General features: G+C 37.0%; 1 protein-coding gene across 1 annotated transcript; it reads right to left on the reverse strand.

The window, feature by feature from the left end:
- Positions 1-1982: 1982 nt before the first annotated feature.
- Positions 1983-21821, reverse strand: LOC111984723 (probable cinnamyl alcohol dehydrogenase 1). Its single transcript, XM_024016343.1, has 7 exons — positions 21717-21821; positions 7012-7091; positions 3843-4010; positions 3571-3633; positions 2514-2799; positions 2246-2396; positions 1983-2119 (listed from the first exon to the last, which is right to left on the reverse strand). The coding sequence occupies exons 1-7, from the start codon at positions 21819-21821 to the stop codon at positions 1983-1985; spliced, it is 990 nt and encodes a 329-aa protein (XP_023872111.1).
- Positions 21822-22866: the final 1045 nt, after the last annotated feature.

Genomic DNA, 22866 nt, shown 5'->3' on the forward strand with positions numbered 1-22866 from the left:
ATATTAACATAAATTGAATAAATAAAATAATAATCAAATAAAGGACATGTGAAAAGTTCTATATATTATAACACAAAGAACACGTTAATATAACATAAAAACTGAATAAAACCACAAAAGCACTAAGAACATATTATAATCAACTCATAGCCATCTTAACACATATCTAAAGAACCATAAACATCAAACAAGTCAAGAACAAGAATAAAAAGAACCACACCAAAAAGATATGGATCCTATTAAGCAAATGAACAAATCATTGAAAGAATGCTCACCTTGCTTAAGAATCACAGTTTTGAAGTTTATTTAACCGACCCTGCCTACAACACATAGATTAGATAGAGAACAAAGGATAATAAAGAACACAATAGTTTGTAAAACGAAATTAAGAACAAGTTTATGCCTTAGTTTTGTGCTAGTGAAAGGTTTTGAATAGTTTGAAAAAATGTGCAAAGGTGTTGTGCGAGTGTTTAGAAGAGAAAATTAGGGTTTTAGAAAAGTGGAGACTCTCTCTTTAGGTAGGGTTTGGATTAGAGATAGTATTTATAAGTTAAAAACTATAATTTTTAAGGCTTTTTAGAGGCCTTTGGACATTCCTAAGGGTTTAGGAGCTGCCCCACATCAAAGAATGAATTTTTGGGGGCTCAAACTTAAGTTACGAAGTCCTAGAAATGACGGTGCGTACGCTTGGTTGAGGGTGCATACGCAGCCTCGATGAATGCGTACGCATGCTTGTTAAAAAACCCTAATTTCGACTGCATTGTTGGCCTGACTTCAAACAACCATAACTCACCCATTTTAAATCCAAATTACAAAATAATTTATATTCAAATTAAAACCCAGGATGTCTACTTTCCAATGAAGCAAACCTCATTCAAATATTCTTTGTGAAAACAGTGAGCAAATGCCTTTTTTAGCATTATTTTCAAAGCGGTTTGAGTACTTTTGAGCTATGATTACTTTCGAACTATTAAGAACTTTTTAATTACCCTTAGTTGAAGTATGTCAAACGCATCATTGGGTCTGGGGACCAAAGGTTATTAACGGATACAAAATGAGGTGTCTACATCTAGCTACAATTGATAATATGCACATTCGATTGTTTGATATTTAATCAAACTACCCTCAGCTAGTACGTCACCCCCACAAATAGTCTTAATTTTACTTATCAAAGATAAAACAAAATAGTTTAGTCGTACATTTTTTTAATAGTATTTTACATATATTTTTCCAAAGACTAATGTGGACACTTATCTCTAATGGCATGGTAAGTGATGAACGATGATTATCATACTAATCATACTAATAACGTGATGGCAGTGGGGCTTCAATGTGTTGGAAGCTGGAATTTTAGACTAAATTATGAGATAAGAAAAACAACCATGTCTTCAATCACTAGTTCAGCACTCTACATAGCATGGAAAACCACTTTTTAACATTATTGATCATAATGAGCATCACATCAAGGGCACATCACAGCAAACCAAAAGCCCCCTTAGCGTATTGAGTGTTAAACAAAGATATTCTAGTTGATGGATTTTTCAGTTTGGTCTTCGGAAACAAAATAAAATAAAGAACTCCCAAGCAAAATGACATATTCCCTGCAAGTAGAGACTGCTGCGCAAGTAAAGACAAGAATACAAAAACACAACAGTTTAAAAGTCCATACTTCTAACTTTTATTAATCCATTTCTCACAACACTACTCAAGGACCTAAGACAATGATACAAAAATCTTTTTATTAAGCCATTTCTCACAAAACCACTCAATGACCTATTCACTTATTTCAGGCTATTACATGATGCAGAAGAGCAACACCAAATGCTTGTTAATAGAATTAAATGCCCGCCATCCAAAAAAGAACAATTGCAAATCACTGTATGCTTTTGAGAGGAGGAATTCCTTGTTTCTTTATCAGTATTATTTCAAGGAGTTCTCAATATCTATAACAAAACGGTACTTCACATCTTTCTTTATTAGCCTCACAAGAGCTTCATTTGCACACTGAATTGGGATTTTACTTCTATGCTTGGGTATATTTTGTGAGCAGTGCAGAAGTCAATCATTTCTTGGGTCACCTTTGTACCACCTACTAAACTACCAGAAATGGTTTTATTACCTGCAAAAAGGTCAACGCATGCAATTCATTAAAATTTGTGTGTTCAAAACCTGTTAAGGTAACACTATCAAACTAAAGAGTTCTTTAATCTCAAAAAATTTTCTAATCTAGAAATTGTCTAAGTACCTAAATTAAGGCTTGCAGGACTGAATTTGACTTCCCTTGGGAACCCCACCAGGGCTAGAACGCCAGCAGTCTTCAACAGTGACATGTAGGGACCAAATCGGTGATCACCAGATGCTGTGTCAATTATAAAGTCAAATGACTTAGCCAGAGCCTACAACAACATGGCAACAATCAATCCAACAAAACTTAAAGACGGTTCATCAATTTCAGCGTTGCTTACATGAACAGGGCAACAGATGGTCTATAAGAAGTTTTTTTGTAAATCTACCTTCATCTGCTCTTGGTCAGATGAGACCACAAATCTGTTCGCACCAAGCACACTCAGGGCTTCCTCTTCCTTGGATACACTAGTGCTGAAAATTGTTACGTTCAACCCAAAAGCCTTTCCAAACTTCACTGCCATGTGACCAAGACCTCCAAGCCCAATCACTCCTAGAGATTTACCAGGTTGGTTCATTTTGTGATGCACCATGGGAGCGTACACAGTAATTCCAGCACAAAGTAGAGGAGCTGCTGAAGCCAATGGATAGTTGTCAGGTATCCTGAAGCAGTACCTTCATTTTCAAGGCCAAAACTGAACTGATTTACTTTAACCTGCGTGAAAAACTCGGCAAATTCCCGAGTATAATTCAATAGATCAAAATTATCACATCAGATTCTCATTTCTCAATCCCAAAATCTTAAAGTTGCTTCACGAAACTACGGTTGCTATTGACTATTTTAGAACCGTAACATAGAAATGATAATTATCTTCTTTTCCTAATGGCATGCAAAATATAAATGCAAGCTCTAAAAGCCCAACCATAAGCAAGATCTATATATTGATTTGAACACCCATCCTTGATTGCCTTCATTGAAGACTCTATAGTACCAAGTAAAAGATTGAGAATTCAAAGAATTGAAACAATGTACAAGAATATACAAATATGTCATAAATTGGAAGGAGGGGGAGAGAGAGAACAGCTAGTATGATGGAACTGTTTATAAACCTAGCCACATATGTGGTGGCATGTAGCTTATGTTCAGAAACTTGCGAATTTGCCAAAGACTTAGGCCCCTTGGGAAGCCTTACCTGACCGCCAAAATCTACAATCTCCATGTAACACCCTTTTATCACCTCTACAAAATGATGAAATGAATTGACACAAACTTCCACAAGGTCAAATTAACTCCGATTAGTATGAACCAAGACACTTCTTATTTTAGGAAGTGCTTCATAAGGTTAAGAGACTTATATTTGAATACCATATACTAATGTAACTGTGAATTTTTGTATGTAAAGGAAAATCAAGGAACTGAATGCAGTAGCATTAGAGAATCCTTACCTTTCATGGGCAACAATGTAACTGGAATATCCTCCTTGGGTAATACTACCATCCGTGTTCGAGTCCAAATCTTCTGTCTCACTTTTTTTGTTCTACTCTATACTCCACCAATAAATACTTACCACGTGTTCACATAATTAATTAAATATTATCATTATTGACTTATTATTACTACAATTATTAATTAATAGTAGTATTTAATTAATTAAGTGAACACGTGGCAAGCATTTATTAGTGGAGTATAGAGTGAAGCAAGAAAAGTGGTCATTTTCCTATTAAAGGTGAAAACTGGTCCTTTTGCGCAATTAATTTCTTGTCCATCATTACAACACGCGCAACTTCTGCATGAGTTGACATAGGTACCCACTCCAACATGGTCACCAACTTTGAAGCGGTGAACATTGGAACCAACCTCTTTCACAATTCCTGCAATCTCATGTCTAGTGTGCAAGTATAGATAAATCAGTTCAGGGATAGTTTTTTTGTTTGTTTTTATAAGTAAAAATTTTATTGAAGGAGGAAGTGTTGGAATAGTTTTATAAAGATTAAAATATTTTGAAAGTGACTTAATAGAAATCAGTTTTCTTTCTTCGATGCCTTTCCTATTATGAGTTGGCTAAATCAATGCATATTGTTCAGCTAAATTTTCCATACGTTGGAGCCTTTAAAACTATTTGGAATATTTTCCTTAGTAAATCTTTTACTTTGCCGAATGTTTTTTCAAAGGTTTAACGTTAGAAAAATGTAAAATCGATTAGTGTTTTGGTATAATAATAAGTGTTATTATCGCACGCCAAAAAAAAAAATGTAAAATACCAATCTGTTTCTCACAATAGATTCAATTGGTCAAAGCAATAAAAGGAAACTTTATTGCTAACTATTCATCTAATTGGCAAGTACCCTTTACTATATATATATATATATATATATATAATAGAATATTACCCAATGGCCTATATATAGACCAGTGGGTAATATTCAATGACCGAGTTTTGCAAGTGTCAAAAACATAATGCGGTCAATTTTTTCCCTTTGACCCTTGCTAGGCATTAGCTATTTTTAAAAACCTTTTTGATCATTTTTCACTTCTGTTGAGAATATGTGTTTTTCATATATTATTTTTATGGGTAAAAGATAGTAAAGAGTTTTATATCTTATAAGTGGTGTAGACTTGTAAAAATAATCAGAAAAATGGTGGAATTATTGTATTCTCAGTTACAGCACGCATAATGTTATTAGTTTATTGGACATTCTGGCATTTTACCCCCTTTTATTTTTTTAATTGGCAAAATGCCCTTATTTCGAAACTATATAGGTGCGTACCCCTGTTTCGATACTCGATAAACCTAAAATCGAGTTATGCCCGATCAAACTTAAAAAAAAAAAAAAAAAAATCATGAAACTCGAGTAAGTGGAAATCGAGTTCCAAAATGTCACTATAGGGCTTAAAAATATCACTATAGGGATAAAAAACGCCGCTATAGGACCACTGAAACCTAGTATAAAAAAATTTTCCAGAAAAACGCCACTATAGGGATTAAAAAACGCCACTATAGGGCCACTGCAACCTGATATAAAAAAAATTTCCAGAAAAACGTCACTATATGGCTTAAAAACGTCACTATAGGGCTTAAAAACGCCGCTATAGGTCTCCCTAAATATTGGGCGATCACACTTGTAAAAATTTTTTGCATGGAACTCGATTTCCCTAAGCTCGAGTTACATGCAAATTTTTTTTGTTTTTTTTTGTTTTTAAAGTTTGATTGGGCATAACTCGATTTTCTACAAATCGAGTATTTCATTGAAACTCGATTTTAGGGTAATCGAGAATTGAAACAGGGGCATATCCCTATATAGTTTCAAAATTAGGGCAAATTGCTAAATAAAAAAACAATTAGGGGCAAAAGGCTAGAATGTCCTTAGTTTATTATACCGAAAATCACATAAACGGCATATATCGTCTTAAGATAATGACATGGTTTACACCTCAATTCCATCATCTAAAAAATTATGAATTGACGGTAAATTATTTATCATGTTATGTCTGTACTTAGTGCAATAACATCTCTCAACTATTCTAATAAATTCTAATTTATGTGAATTATTATTATTTAAATGATGTTTTAAATATTATGAAATTCAATTTATTTATTTATTTATTATTGTTCTTAGTAACAACAGCAAGAATACATCAGTTCAAGGATAGCTAAGACTAGGACTACTAATGGTATACAATTGGTCCACTTAGAGCATTCACATCAGTGTATTTAAAATCATGTAAAATAGAAAAAAAAGTTGTTTTTACACATTTTGGCTCAAAATTAGACTCCATCAGTCCCTCTAAAAATAGCTAAAATCGTGTATATCTATACACGAGCTACAGTAACCGTGTAAATTTACACGGCTACTGTAGCTCATGTATAGATTAGTTTATTAATTTTTTTTTCGCTCCCTTTTTTCTCTCTCTTCTCCGGGCTCAACAACCTCACCACTTCTCATCTTTCTTTTTCCTCAGATACACACAAACACTCTCTCACACACAAACACATCCACACACAGCTCTGATCAACACAGATTCACTTGCTAAAAAAAAAAAAAACACGAGATACACAAACACACCCACACAGAAGCAAACCCACACAGACAAACAACAAAGATACTGATCGGAGCTTGACTGGAACGATCGGAGCTCGTTGATGGAGCGGCGCGTAGATCGGAGATGTGGCGTTGGTGGATCAGAGCGGAGATCGGAGTGGAGCGTAGATCGGAGCGGAGATCGGAGAACTGGCGTTTGGTGGATCGGAGCGGAGATCGGAGCTGACCGTGAATCGGAGCGGATATCGGAGATATGGGGTTTGCTGGATCGGAGCGGAGATATAGCGTTTGGTGGATCGGAGCGGATCGGATCGGATCGGATCGGAGCGAAGCGGAGTGGAGCGGAGCGGATCGGAGCGAAGCTGAGCGGAGCGGCGCGGCGTTTGGTGGATCGGAGCGGATCGGAGCGAAGCGGAGTGGAGCGGAGCAGATCGGAGCGGAGTGGAGCGAATCGGAGCGAAGCTGAGCGGAGCGGAGTGGCGCGGCGTTTGGTGGATCGGATCGGCTCGGAGCGAAGCTGAGCGGAGCGGAGCGGCGCGGCGAGGAGATATGGCTTTTTGCGATTCGGGAGGAAGGCCAGAGAGATGGAGAGAGGGAGAGAGAGAGACAGTGAGAGAGTGAGAAATCAGAAAATGGGTTTGGAGAGAGAGAGGGCGCGTATTTAAGTGAGTGGTTGGTGAGAAATAATAAAAAAATAGAGTATAATGTATATTTTATTGGAATAACGTGTAAAATAAATGAATTGATGTAGGTGTTTTGTAAAAGTAGATGTGTAAAATAGAAAAAGTAGGTTTTTAATGTAAAAATAGATGTGTAAAATACACATGCTGATGTGAATGCTCTTACCCAGGCACTAAAGGATACTTTGAATTCCCATGTAAATTCCTGGTCGAAAGTAAATCAGCATAATCGTCACTACCAACAGCCTGAATAAAATTTCCCAGGATCCATTCATAATCAGAATATGTTATAAAAACTTATAAGTATAATTTAATCATATGTAGTTCTTAAAATCATAGAGGAACTCATGTATGGGATCATTATGTCAACCAATGGTATGAAAGATGAAGATATATAGCTCATTTCCTGGTAACTTTTTTAATAATTTCACCAACTTAAGCAAATTGCTTCTACTTTTTTAAAATTAACTTAAGCAAATCATTTCCATTATGAATATATAAGAGAATAGAAGCACCTCAAGAAAATAACATAATGTATAAAAAGATCGATATGTTTGTGCTTTCAAGCACATTTAGCGTTTCTTCTCATTTGTTTCTTTTAGGCTGTGTTTGTTTCGTGTAAAATATTTTCCGGAAAATACATATTTTCCGGAAATGCTATTTTCCGGAAAAGGAAAATATTTTTAAGTGTTTGGTTGTATTATGAAAATTGGTGTGGAAAATATTTTCATGTGTTTGGTTCAATTAGGAAAATGCTATTTTCCTACAACAAATTCCGGCCACAACAACAACAACAACAAATTCCGGCAAACGCAACAACAACAACAACAACAACAACAACAACAATAACAACAACAATAATCAGTTCATAAAAAAAAAAAAAAAAAACAACAACAGCAAAAAAAAAAAAAAAAAAAAAAAAAAGAGCTGAGAGATCGAGGAAGAGGAAGAGGCGCGGCGACGACGATTGACGATCGACGGTGAGGCGCACGCTGGGTTCTTCGGGGATCGAGATCGAGATCGAGATCGAGCGCTGGGTTCACGGTGAGGTGCGGTGCGAAGGCGGTGCGGTGCGAGGCGCGGTGCAGTGCGAGGAGCGGTTCTTCGGCGAGGCGAGGCGCAGTGCGAAGGCGGTGCGGTGCGAGGTGCGGTGCGAGGAGCGGTTCTTCGGCGAGGCGCGGTGCGAAGGCGGCGCGGTGCGAGGCGCAGTGCGAGGAGCGGTTCTTCGGCGAGGCGCGGTTCTTCAGCGACGGCGGTGCTCTCTTTCTCTCTTTCCCTCTCTCTGTCTTCATGCTCTCTCTTTCTCTCCATTTTCCGGAACTCATTTGAAGTGAAAATGATTTCCGGAAAATTGCATTTTCCAGCGCAACCAAACACCCGAAAACTTTGAAAACCATTTCTGGAAATGAATTTCACCCAAAACAAACGCAGCCTTATTCTTGTCAAGAAAGGAATCTTCAGGTCTAGTACCCACTTATGTTCTACCATATACAAATTTGTGTCAAGAAGTGAACTTGACCACTAATCCATGCTTCATAGGACATTATATGACTACTAATTGGATAAACATCAAGATAAGGACTTTAATTAGGAAGCAAAACATGAGTATAAGCAAGAGTATATGACCTGCAACTCTGCAAGGCATTCTCAAAGTTCCAAACCTCAAACAAACATCAAAGTAGGAGCCCTATTCATTTTTTATTAAAAACATGATATCACCCATTTTCCATTTAGCTTTATTTGCTTATGTATATATATTTTTTTCAAGTCTCACTTATTTTAGGAATAGCTATAGTTTAATCAACTTTGCAAATTAGCTTTCAAACAAAAGCCACATCCAAACGCATTATGAAAATTTGACTAGTACAACCAAATGGAAAAAATGAAGAAAAGTAAAAATAATGATAGGCCACAAATTGAATGACTCCTTGTGATTAAACCAATTAATTAATTAGTCAAGTTATTAATTAATCAATTTATCATGCAAACGTGTGGAAGCACAAACAAATCACCAAAAACTAAATATGCAGCGAAAATTAAAAGACACGATGATTTGTTTACGAATGGGGAAAACCCTTGAGACAAAAACCCCACCGAGTGATTTTCTAGTCACCACTCCTGAAACGCTACTATTATCAAATCAAGCGGTTACAAGTAGAGGAATCTCAAGTACTTTATCAACCTACAGTTGAACCCTTACCCCAATACTCAATTGAACTTGATCTGTAGTGACAGTTCCCCCTTTTGATGCACGGCCCCCAAGTATGTGACTAACCAATTTGATGCGCGGATCCCAGTACGCGGCTTACTCCTTTGCATGAATCCCAGTACGCGACTAACTCCACAGTAACCCTTTGATTGTTGTAGTTGATTTGCAGCAACTTCACATAGAAACACCAACAAGATCTTCAATGTTGGTGCAAGAGACTTTACTTGGTTACAAAACCCAAAGGTGTACAAGAAACGCAGTAAGAACTCTTTTTTCTGTAGGAGGAGGGTAGGGTTTCAAAAATAAAACCTTTTGAAGCTCTCTAGGGTTAGGTTTTTCTTTTTCCACCTCCTTTAAATAGGAGCTTTAATGGGCTCTCCTATTCCAAATAGGTTTACACAAACCTTGGGCTTTCCTAGTCCAATAAGGATTATACGAACCCTTAAACAAATAGCCTTTTAGATTAAAAACGTTGTGGCTATAATCTGAAAACCCGTAAGCTCGATCGATCAAGACATCTATCGAGCTTTAATGAATCTCGACAGATAGAGCTTCTGTCGAGAATGTATCGAGACCTGCAAATTGCGCTTTTCTTGAGCATTTCTTGAGTAATCTTCATGTCTTCAATTTAACCACTTGTGATAATCATCTTGAACCTACTTAGACTTACCCAAATACAAGTAAAGTGCGTTTGTCAAAGGATATGCCAATTACATAAAAATATGTCCCCAACAATCTCCCCCTTTGGCAATCCATGACAAAACCACAAGAGTACATTGAATGTCCTAGAATACATTCTACTCAAGATTACAAAATAAATAAGCCTAGTCTAAAAGATCTGAACCTTGGAAGTTGCTGCAAGAAGAAGGTTCGAAATCTTGACTTGGCTTTAACTTGTCTTTCCTGAAAGACACTAAACAAAACACATCAAGGTACCATGTGGAAAATAATGACAAGTTAAATAAACAAGAAACATGTGTATAAAGAGAGAAAAGAAACAACACATGTGAGATAAAGAATGAAACACATACATCATCGTCAAATATAGAAACAACACATGATGTATGTAAATGGTTACAAAACCAAAAGATACATAACACAAAATATATGTCAATATCAATGTGTATCAAACTAATTCTCCCCCTTAGTTAGTTACATCAAAAACATTCTTCCCTTTAACATGAAGTTCTCCCCCTAAGTTTATTACTCCCCCTGAGGAATGACATTCAATTCTCAAATTTCTTCCCCTTTTTGACACGATTGTCAAAGGGCATAAAAAGCCAAAAGACATGACAGAAGACAAACAGAAAACTGACAAAGAGGGAAACGAGGAGAACAAGGAACCATAGACCTACAAGAAAAAGAATAACAAGATGCTATGGACATAAAAAAATGCAAAACAAAAAAATGAAATGCATGCAAGAGAATCTCGATCGATCGAGAGGTGTCGAGACAAGTGTCAAGAAAGAAGGCAAAGACACAAGAACAGAAGCTCGATCGATCGACCAGGTGTCGAGAAGTTATCGAGAGGTCAGAAACTTTCTCGATTGATCCACCAGATGTTGAGGAGGTGTCGAACTTGCAGTAAAAAGCAGTTTTTCGAAAAGAGAAAACCACAGACATGAATGCAATCTAACATACACCTCAACCATTCATCCAATCAACATATAAAGCTCTCAAAATCGTCTCTCAACAAAAATTTAAGCACATGGATCCTCAAAAACACACACACACACACACTAAACAAGTCTAACCAATTTTATTTTTCAAAAACAAGTCAAGACAGTTTAGTGAGCATATATTAGCACATGTAAACACTTGTGATGGCCAAATCACATTGTACCTGCACATGTATCAAAAATATCAAAGAATATTGCATGTTGTGTGTGAAAAACATCGCAAGATTGGATATGTGTATATATGTTATGACGATCTGAGATATGAGAAAATAACTTTAACTCACACACAATCATAAATGTTTGATGGTGACTATCACATTCGAGGTACATCCTATAACTCCCACATCTCCTAGAATACACGCTTGCAACCATATTTAAAGCATTTTTTTAATCTTTTTGCTTTTTATTTTCTTTGTATATTTTCTTTTATTTTAGCATACCATACATGGGCATATAAGAGAGAGAAAAAAAATATCCAAGATGTTAAGCATTTGACATCGCATTTTTGCTATGCCGAAGCATACGAATGTCTTTGACACTGCACTTTTGCTATGCCGAAGCATACAAGTGTCATATTATGATTGGCGGGCAACAGTGATGAGATGGTTATTTATGCCTTTCTCTTAAGATTTTCTAGTCCTACCCGTCAAAAAGAGTGATACGAGTGTTAAATTCAAGAGATAACTTAATATTACTCATCACAAACAAGAGCCACAAAGCTCACTTGCTTAGTTGTGCATAGAGATGCTCATCTAAGTTACAAGAGATACAAAGTTTAAAAAACTCTGTTTCATTGGCCATCCAAGGTACACAAGTACCAAAGTACACAAAACACATACTGTTTTTGTATTTTTCAATTTTTTTTTTAATTTTTATATCAAAAAAACAAAATAAACAAAACTGGAAAAAAAAAAAAAAAAAAAATGTTAAACAAAGCAAAGTAATGCATAAAACTAGATGCAAATGCATGAAAGCATGATTCCAAAAAAAATAATAATAAATCAAGAAAGAAAGTCCAACTTTAGATAGAAAGAAATAAAGCAGAAAACAAACAGAATAGACAATTAAGTCTTAGGATCCTTTATCACCTACACAACACAAGTCTTTAGCCGTGAAGATGAAAAAGCACGTGTCTTAGTATGATTACTAAAGGACATAGAGGAATTAGAATTCCCCTGAAATTGAGTCAAAAAACTCAAAGCTTTTAATAACTCACCAATAATAGATACAGAGTATTAGGACATATGTGTTTTCACTTGCTAAGAACATATGTCACTTATTTATGTAAATTGGCTAAATCCTTTGACAAAACACACTTTACTTGTAATTGGGTAGTTTTAGGTGTTTTTAATACTTCAAGAAATAAGGTTTCAAGGTCAAGTGTTGAAGTCATCAAATCTGTCCAAGAAAAAGCAAGCTGAAGTGCAAATTCATTAAAACTCGACACCTGCTCGATAGCTACCTTGACACCTGCTATCTGTCGAGATTTATAATTTCAGATTTTCTGAAATGATTTTTTTAAGATCCGTGAATATGCTTTTGGGCCTTCTTTTCTCCAAACCCTAAACATATAAAATGATTGTTTTAAGAGCCGTCAAGGGTAACACAAGTTGCAAAAGCATTGAGCAATTAGGTAGCTATCTACTTGTAATTGGGTAGTTCTAGGTGTTTTTAATACTTCAAGAAACAAGGTTTCAAGGTTAAGTGTTGAAGTCATCAAGTCTGTCCAAGAAAAAGCAAGCTAAAGTGCAAATTCATTAAAGCTCGACACCTGTTCGATAGCTACCTCGACATTTGCTATCTGTCGAGATTTATAATTTCAGATTTTATGATCTGATTTTCTTGAGATCCGTGAATATGCTTTTGGGCCTTCTTTTCTCTAAACCCTAAACATATAAAATGATTTTTTTAAGAGCCGTTAAGGATGACACAAGTTGCAAAAGCATTGAGCAATCTCTGTTCAAACAAATTGTGATCAAAGACGAAGTTCTTGACCTAGTTCATCTTCTCTGAAGAAGTTGCTATGTATTTGCACCAAAGGGTTTTGTGACCAAGCATCTTCCTGATCTTCATCGTGTAGGATGAACTGAAGAACTTTGCAGCCAACCTCTCTTCCTTAAGTTGGTGTTTTGAAGTCGCGTACTGGGATCCGCTCATTGGTTAGTCACATATTTGGGAGCCATGCGTCAAAGGTGGAAATTGTCACTACAGATCAAGTCCAATTGGGTATTGGGGTAAAGGTTCAACTGTAGGTTGGTAAGGTACTTGGGATTCCTTTACTTGTAACCGCTTGATTTGATAATAGTAGAGTTTCGAGAGTGGTGACCTAAAAATCACTCGGTAGGGTTTTTGCTGCGAGATTTTTTCCCATTCGTAAACAAATCATAGTGTTATTTAATTTCCGCTGCATATTTAGTTTTTGGTAATTTGTTTGTGCTTCCACGCAATTGCATGATAAATTGATTAATTAATAACTTGGCTAATTAATTAATTAGTTTAATCACAAGGGGTCATTCAGTTTGTGGCCTATCAAGTGGTATCAGAGCGGGCACACTCTGATTAGGTTTAATCTTTACTGTGTTGATCCATTGACCCCTGCTTGTCATGGATAGAGGACAGTTATTAATTATACCTTTTTTATTTGATGACACTAACTATGCATACTGGAAAGTACGCATGAGAGCTTTCTTGTAGTCTTTAGATGAGAAGGTGTGGCAAGTTGTAGAGATTGGCTGGACCAAGCCAAAAGAAGAATCGGCCAATTGGGATGACGCAAAGATCAAGGCGACTAACTTCAACAGCAGAGTGTTAAATACCCTATTTAGCGCAGTTACCAATAAGGAGTTCAAGAAGATATCCTCAACTGAAACTGCTGAGGAGGCTTGGATCATCCTCTAGACAACCTATGAAGGAACAAAGGCTGTCAAAGATTCAAAACTTCAGAGGCTTACTACAAACTTTGAAGAAATTAAGATGGAGGAGGATGAGTCGTTTGATGAGTTCTATGCCAAGCTAAAGGACATAGTGAACTCAGCCTTCAATCTTGGGGAAACCATCCCTGAACCCAAGGTTGTAAGGAAGGTGCTTAGATCTCTACCTGAGAGATTCCATGCCAAGATTACGGCAATAGAAGAATCAAAGGATATTGACAAAATTCCTTTGGCTGAGCTGGTTGAAAACTTATAGACCTACGAGCTAGGACTATCTAGGATTGGCAAAACGGGTAAAGGCAAGAGCATGGCCTTGAAGGCAAAAAGCAGTGATACAGATGAGTCTTCCGATGATAAAGATTCTAAGATGAAGTCCTACATTACAAGGAATTTTAAGAAGTTTATGAAGAATGCCAATGGGAGGAACTTCGACAAGGACCGTAGACAATCCAGTTCTTCTCAGTTTAAGAGCCAAGACAAAGGGAAGAAGGACACTAAGGATGGCGGTAAGTACACTGTTCCGGTTGGACCAAAGTGCTTTAGATGTCATGGATTTGATCACATGAAGCATTAATGCCCAACATATCTCAAGAGCATTGGGAAGAGTAAGGCACTTGCTGCAACCTTGAGTGACATTGAGCTTGAAAATGATTTCGACAATGAGAATGATGGAATCTTAAATGCCTTCACTGCCACAGTCAATCCTATTGAAAGGATTGTTGAAGAAGTGGATGAAGAAGAAGAACTGGTGGAGTCCAAATTTGAGAAAATAGATGATCAAGATAATATCCATTTAGCTTATGAGAAGCTTTACAATCTCTCTGAGAAACATGAGAAATTGTATAGGCTGGCCACCAAGAAACTCAGTGATGTGGAACTTGATCGTGAAGAGTTGTCCACAAAGTTTGATGAGGCGAATCAAACTATTGGAGCACTGAGGTTTGAAAACAACTTTTTGGCTGAGAAGACCAAGAAGCTTAAAGCTGAGCTGCTTCAAGTTAGAGCTCAATTGGAGAGGACTTCAAGTGCAAAGCTTGATGAGATGCTAGCAATCAGAAAACTGCTTCGGATCGAACATGCTTAGGGTATGGTCTTTCTTTCTCTAATACTGCTTCTACTAGTAATATTGTTTTTGTTTCTCCTGCTAATAACACTGAAATTGAGAACACTGATGTTAAAACTGAATTAGCTAGTAAGAACTTAAACAAGGGTAAATCTATCTTAGGATCACCCCCTAATTAAGATAAGAAAGATGCTAAAAACCCTAGGACTAAGAAGGCTAACTCTCAAAAGCCTAAACAAAAGAAGCAGCATCTCTGTCATCATTATGGAGTTGCCAGTCATACTCAACCTAATTGCTATAAGTGGCTAGCCACTCAACAGAGCAACGGCATGATAGCATCTGGAAGCCAAAATCAGCTTCAATCCTCTCTTGCTCCTCTTGGAGATCTTCTGAAAGCCCTCATGTTCCTTTCGAACTTGAACTATTTCAATTCTTCCCCCTCACCGCCTGTTCAAGGGTTCAATCAAAGGAAATATTCTTCCAAAGTGTGGAAGAAAAATGACTCTAAGTGATTTCATCACTTTCTTTTCTTTTCTTCCTTTTCTTGTTTGTTGCATTACTTATGTGGTTTGCATTTTTTTTTTTTAGTCAATCTAGTTTTATGCTTTGTTTTGTTTAACATGTTTTTGTGTGTTTACTTTCAGTTTTGTTTACTTTTGTTCTTAATATAAAAATAAAAAAGATTGAAAAATCAGAAAAATACAAAAATATTGTGTGTTTTGTGTACTTTGGTACTTGTGTACCTTGGATGGCCATTGAAACAAAGTTTCTATACTTTGTATCTTTTGTAGCTTAGATGAGCATCTCTATGCACAACTAAGCAAGTGAGCTTTATGGCTCTTGTTTGTGATGAGTAAGATTAAGTTATCTCTTAAACTTAACACTCGTATCACTCTTTTTGACGGGTAGGACTAGAAAATCCTAAGAGAAAGACATAAATAACCATCTCACCACTGTTGCTCGCCAATCATAAAAAACACGTGTATGCTTCGGCATAGCAAAAGTGCAGTGTCAAAGACATTCGTATGCTTTGGCATAGTAAAAGTGCGATGTCAAATACTTAACATCTTGGGTATTTCTTTTCTCCCTTTTATGCCCATGTATGATACACTAAAAATAAAAGAAAATATGCAAAGAAAATAAAAAGCAAAAAGATTAAAAATGCTTTAAATATGGTTGCAAGCGTGTATTCTAGGAGATGTGAGAGTTATAAGAAGTACCTCGAAGGTGATAGTCCCCATCAAACAGTTATGATTGTGTGTGAGTTAAAGTTATTTTCTAATATCTCAGATCGTCATAACATGTATACACATATGCAATATTGCGATGTTTTTCACACACAACACGCAATATTCTTTGCTATTTTTGATACATGTGCAGGTACAATGTGATTTGGCCATCACAAGTGTTTACATGTGCTAATGTATGCTCACTAAACTATCTTGATTTGTTTTTGAAAAATAAAATTGGTTAGACCTGTTTAGTGTATGTGTGTGTGTGTTTTTAAGGATCCATGTGCTTAATTCCTTATTGAGAGATGAGTTTGAGAGCCTTATATGTTGTTTGGATCAATGGTTGAGGTGTATGTTGAATTGCATTCATGTCTATGTTTTTCTCTTCTAGAAAAACTGCTTTTTCAATTTATCTCGACACCTCCTCAATACTTGGTTATCTGTCGAGCTTCTCAAGCCTTTTTCTTATCACAATCTAGACACCTCTTCGACACCTGATGGATCGAGAAAGTTCCTATCTCCTCGATACCTCCTAGATACCTGGTCGATTGATCGAGCTTCTGTGCTTTGAAACTGTTCCTTGTTCCTCGACACCTATCGATACCTACAGCTGTCGACGGCCATTTTTCTCGATACCTCCTCGATAGCTTCCTCGATACCTCTCGACACCTCAACTGTCGAGATTTACTGAAGTGTCTATATGAGGATTTTTCGTGATTCGGACTTCATTCCCTCGATCTCTCTCGATCTGTCTCCGGCTGTTCATCTCCTAAACACCCTTTTCTCACTCAAATCTTTAAACCCTCTTGATTTTCGGCCTTCCCTTGGTTTCAATCACTTGGTATGTTCATTTTTCCCTCCATTTCTCATGCATTTCATGTTTTAAAACCTAGTTTTTGGGATTTTTGGAAATTTTTGGGGTTTTTCAAAATTAATGAGTTTTTCTTGAAATTTTGGGTTGGGTTTTCACTTCAATGTTTTCAAAATGTCATACATTGCATTTCATGTGCATTAGAATGATATTTACATGCATTTAAATGTGTGCTCTATGTTTGTGTGCTGGTAGGATTAGATTGGGCTGAGCCCATAATTTTTTTTAATTTGCATGTCACATGATCATGCATTCCCATGCATACGTACTTCTTGTTCATAATATTTGCTATATTTGAACTGTGTTGGGACTTTTCTGATTGTCTCCCTCTCTATCTCTTTCTCTTTCTTTTACACTAGTAGTGTCTATGGCACCCAAACATAAATCCACTCCGGCTCGGATCCTTCTGCGTTCTGGAGCTTCCTCTTCTTCTAATTTTGCTCCTCTTAACCTTCGGTTCCGTGATGGAGAAGCCCACAAGGCATTTTCAGAGAACTTTTCTCGATGAGGTGTTCATTCGGAATGCCAAGTCATTTTGGCAAACTTCGCCGACATTGATCTTCCCTCTGTCATTCACAGTAGGGGATGGGAGTCACTGTGTGACATCTCGGTCACTTGTCCTCTTGTGCTGATTCAGGAGTTTTACTCCAATATGCATGGGATAGATCGTTCAGTACCTCTCTTTTTCACTCGCGTTCGAGGTACACGCATCCCTATCATACCGCAGCTAGTTGCAGATATGCTTAGGGTTCCTAGGATAGAGTTTCCTGACTATCCTTCTTGTGAGCGTCTGAAGACTGTGTCCATAGATAAGCTCATCTCTGCCTTTTGTCAGTGCCCTGCTGATTAGGGTGAGCATCAGTATACATCATGTAGGCCTTTTGCTAAAGGTCTTAGATTCCTAAACATGGTGATGACATTTGTACTCCATCCTCTCTCTCACTACAACTCTATCACAGAGCCTCGTGCTCGATTTTTGCTATCTCTTTTAGAGCATCTTACTATAGATTTTCCCTCTCATTTTATCTTGTCTATCATAAATGTTCATCTTGATTCGGCGTCCCATGATAAGCTTATCTTTCCTTCCGTTATCACGAGGATTCTACGCCATTTTTCTATTCCTTTTCTTGTGTCCGACCACTTCACATACATCTGTGCCATAGATGCCGCTACCGTAAAACGTAGTGAGGCTCAGTTTAGGTTGAGACAGACGGATTCCACTCCTCCCTCCTGTTCAGCTCTATCCAGATCTGCTCCACTTACATCTGCTCCTTCTTCCTCTTCGGGCGATGTATCTCTTGGAGACATCATGGCGCAACTGTAGCGCATGGGTGCTCGCCTCAATACACCTTCCGAGTTGTATCAGGTGAATGTTTGTATTGGTCGTATTGCACGACGGCAGGTGACCATGGGTGGTTTTGCTCTAGAGGCTACTCCTTCACCACCTTCTCCAGCGGCTTCAGACTCTGAGAATGGTGATGATGATGATGCTTTGGATGATGATGATGGAGATGCTAACTCTACTGATAAGATGTCTACATGACACTCTACCCTTTGTCACTCGTGACAAAAAGGGGAAGTGGTTTTGGGTTATGAGAGTAGTCATCTTAGAGGGAGAGTTAGTCTAGGACATTTTTGATAGGGGGAGTGTTGATATTCTTAAGGGATCTAGTGAGGTTTTGATGTATCTTTTCTTTTCTATTCTTTATAGATACATTGATCTTGTATATGAAGTCTTTTGACCAATTTTACATTTATTGTACTTATTTTCTTTATATATGGATGTATGTTTCTTTCACCTCTCTCTTCATGTGTTGTTTCTTTTCTATCTTTATACACATGTTCTTTATACTTGTATGCAATCTATTATTTCTGTTTCACACAAGATACCTTGATGAGTTTAAAGTGTTTTAGAAATACAGGTTGTCAAAGTCTACTTGCCATAAACTCTCTTCTTGCAAAGTTTTTCAAGAGTTTGTGTTAGGATAGATTTTATTGTATTCAACAAGTGAATATGAGTTTAGTGATTTATGACTTTTCTCATATGTTCATTTGTTTGTTGTGGTTTTGTCACAGATTGCCAAAGGGGGAGATTGTTAGGACAAATGTGTTTTCACTTGCTAAGAACATATGTCACTTATTTATGTAAATTGGCTAAATCCTTTGACAAAACCCACTCTACTTGTAATTGGGTAGTTCTAGGTGTTTTTAATACTTCAAGAAATAAGGTTTCAAGGTCAAGTGTTGAAGTCATCAAGTCTGTTCAAGAAAAAGCAAGCTGAAATGCAAATTCATTAAAGCTCGACACCTGCTCGATAGCTACCTCGACACCTACTATCTGTCGAGATTTATAATTTCAGATTTTCTGATCTGATTTTCTTGAGATCCGTGAATATGCTTTTAGACCTTCTTTTCTCCAAACCCTAAACATATAAAAGGATTGTTTTAAGAGCCGTCAAGGGTGACACAAGTTGCAAAAGCATTGAGCAATCTCTGTTCAAGCAAATTGTAATCAAAGACAAAGTTCTTGACCTAGTTCATCTTCTCTGAAGAAGTTGCTGTGTATTTGCACCAAAGGGTTTTGTGACCAAGCTTCTTCCTGATCTTCATCGTGTAGGATAAATTGAAGAACTTTGCAGCCAACCTCTCTTCCTTAAGTTGATGTTTTGAAGTTGCGTACTGGGATCTGCTCATTGGTTAGTCACGTACTTGGCAGCCGTGCATCAAAGGTGGAAATTGTCACTACAGATCAAGTCCAATTTGGTTTTGAGGTAAGGGTTCAATTGTAGATTGGTAAGGTACTTGGGATTCCTTTACTTGTAACCGCTTGATTTGATAATAGTGGAGTTTCGGGAGTGGTGACCTGAAAATCACCCGATGGAATTTTTGCTACGAGGTTTTTCCCCATTCTTAAACAAATCACCGTGTTATTTAATTTCCGCTGCATATTTAGTTTTTGGTGATTTGTTTGTGCTTCCACGCAATTGCATGATAAATTGATTAATTAATAACTTGGCTAATTAATTAATTGGTTTAATCACAAGCGGTCATTCAGTTTGTGGCCTATCACAGAGCCTTTAGACAAAGGATAAGACCTATTGGACACTCGTTTATGAGGAAACAACTTAAAACAATTAGGGCGAGTGTGACCAAAATCACCATAATAGTGACAAACATGAGTAGTTTTAGAGCTACTTGGCTTCCTAGAAGGAGGTCTAACCTTAGAGGTTGACAACTTAGGATAATTTGGCCTAATATGACCAACAATATGACAATGATGACAAGTGGGGACAAATTCAGAATTTTTATTCAACCTAGGAGGAGTTTTAGACATAGGTTTTGAAACTTCAGTGTTAATATCAGAAATTTTACCTTTGTCTATCCTAGCAATATTAGCCTTCAACTCTTCATTATTCTTTTCAAATGGGGGAATATAAAAATCTTTTCCTTTTGAGCTAAGCTCAACAACAAGTTTGGCACTAGTTAATTTTTCAACTTCAGTTTTAAATTCAACTAGTTGCTCTTCCAAACTCTTAATTTTGTCCACCTGAGATGAAATTTGATTTTTAAAATTCTCATTCAAATTATTGGCTTCATCCAATTTTGTAATCAAATCATCTTTTTCAAGCTCGACCTTTTTAAATTTAGCTTTTAATTTTGCAGAATATTCAAGAGATTTCATACAAAAATTATAAAGCTTGCAATAGGCATCTTGAATATCATCATCATCATTCAACATAAGATCATGCAAATCAAAACAATCAAGAGTTTCCATGACAACAAGGGTCAATGGATCAACACATCAAAGATTAAACCTAATCAGAGTGTGCCTGCTCTGATACCACTTGATAGGCCACAAACTGAATGACCCCTTGTGTTTAAACCAATTAATTAATTAGCCAAGTTATTATTTAATCAATTTATCATGCAAACGCGTGGAAGCACAAACAAATCACCAAAAACTAAATATGCAGTGGAAATTAAAAGACATGGTGATTTGTTTACGAATGGGGAAAACTCTTGCGGTAAAAACCCCACCGGGTAATTTTCAGGGCACCACTCCCAAAACTCCACTATTATCAAATCAAGCGGTTACAAGTAAAGGAATCTCAAGTACCTTACCAACCTACAGTTGAACCCTTACCCCAATACCCAATTGAACTTGATCTGTAGTGACAATTTCCCCTTTTGATGCACGGCTCCCAAGTATGTGACTAACCAATTTGATGCGCGGATCCCAGTACGCGGTTTACTCCTTTGCACGAATCCTAGTACGTGACTAACTCCACAGCAACCCTTTAATTGTTGTAGTTGATTTGCAGCAGCTTCACATAGAAACACCAATAAGATCTTCAATGTTGGTGCAAAAGACTTTGCTTGGTTACAAAACCCAAAGGCGTACAAGAAATGCAGCAAGAACTCTTTCTTCTGTAGAAGGAGGGTAGGGTTTCAAAAAGAAAACCTTTTGAAGCTCTCTAGGGTTAGGTTTTTCTTTTTTCACCTCCTTTAAATAGGAGCTTTAATGGGCTCTCCTATTCCAAATAAGTTTACACAAACCTTGGGCTTTCCTAGTCCAATAAGGATTATACGAAATCTTAAACAAATAGTCTTTTAGATTAAAAACGTTGTGGCTATAATCTGAAAACCCGTAAGCTCGATCGATCGAGACATCTATCGAGCTTTAATGAATCTCGACAAATAGAGCTTCTGTCAAGAAGGTATCGAGACCTGCAAATTGCACTTTTCTTAAGCAATTCTTGAGTAATCTTCATGTCTTCAATTTAACCACTTGTGATGATCATCTTGAACCTATTTAGACTTACCCAAATACAAGTAAAGTGCGTTTTGTCAAAAGATATGCCAATTACATAAAAATATGTCCCCAACAAATAGGAACAAGGACCTGCGGCTGAAGCTGTAAGGTGATAAAACTCCAGATGGGTCTCTTGCCGCCCATGCAAGGCAATCATCTTTTGCACTCAATGAGCTCATCTTGAACTGGTTTATGAAGTGAGTGAGAGAGAGAGAGAGAGAGAGACAAAGACAAAGATAATATACTATAAAAGACCAATCCAATCTAATCCAAGTTGAGACAATAAGTAAGTGGATCAAAACAAAGGTGTTGCGTTAGTCTCGTATTTATAGGTAGACAAGATGATACCACCGCTCTTTACATCACACCTGACTACGTCACAGTCCCAATTAAAAGGAGTTATAAACTTCAATAAGATTGTGGTATTTTACTTTCTAGTATTTCCTTTTACTTCTTATTTCATATAGTGTACTACAAACAAGTCTACAACTACCCAGCATATTTCTTCTCTTCTTTCTTTTTTCGAGAATCCGACTTCTTACACATAAATTATTAACCATGTGCCCGTTTGTTTCAGCTTTCATACAGCGAAAAGCTTTTTTTGAAACCAAAAAAATAAATCTGGCGTTTGGTAACCTTCCGTTAGTAGTGACCTCCTTGTTGAGATAACCTTTTCCGTCAGCGCTGATGCAAGCCGTTTACCGTGACAAATTGAATGACAATTTTCCCCTCCGATGAAGACTGAATTCACAACTTTATAGTTTATAGTGCATGTATTATATTTATTTTTTGTAAATAAATTTCAATTATATTACATGATGAAGTTGAGAAATTCACCAGTGAGTCACACAATGCCTTCACGCTCGTACGTTAACCTACACAAGACAAAGGAGAAAACCTATCAAAGGGTACCGGTGTGGTGCCGGCTAAATACCCTCCGAAGGTCAAGTCAGAAAGTATTCTCATAACTCTAGAGTGCTAGAGAGGGTAAAAAATGCATACCTTTCTTGGTGAGAGTATTGAGGCTTTTATAGTAGTCGAAAGTTTTTCCTCTTAGACTTGGCATCCAAGTCTTTTCCTTGTAGGAGTCCTCCTTTTTAGAGTCCGAAATGTGGTGGACAGATCTTCTCCTTATAGGGAAGATCTTTACCAAATACATGAGATTTCTAGAGTCCAAGTAGCGTAAGGACTCTGTTTGGGGCCTTACAAGAATGGGCCAAAATA

This window comes from Quercus suber, unplaced genomic scaffold (assembly GCF_002906115.3).
Source record: "Quercus suber isolate HL8 unplaced genomic scaffold, Cork oak 2.0 scaffold_399, whole genome shotgun sequence".
NCBI classification, from domain to species: domain Eukaryota; kingdom Viridiplantae; phylum Streptophyta; class Magnoliopsida; order Fagales; family Fagaceae; genus Quercus; species Quercus suber.

Coding starts and splice junctions, on each gene's coding strand:
- LOC111984723 (XM_024016343.1), bottom strand. CDS start 21,821: ATGAGCTCATTGAGTGCAAAAGATGATTGCCTTGCATGGGCGGCAAGA. Junction 7,092..21,716: donor GCAGGTCCTTGTTCCTATTT/GTTGGGGACATA, acceptor AATTTTATTCAG/GCTGTTGGTAGTGACGATTA. Junction 2,800..3,570: donor TACATTGTTGCCCATGAAAG/GTAAGGATTCTC, acceptor TTGAAAATGAAG/GTACTGCTTCAGGATACCTG.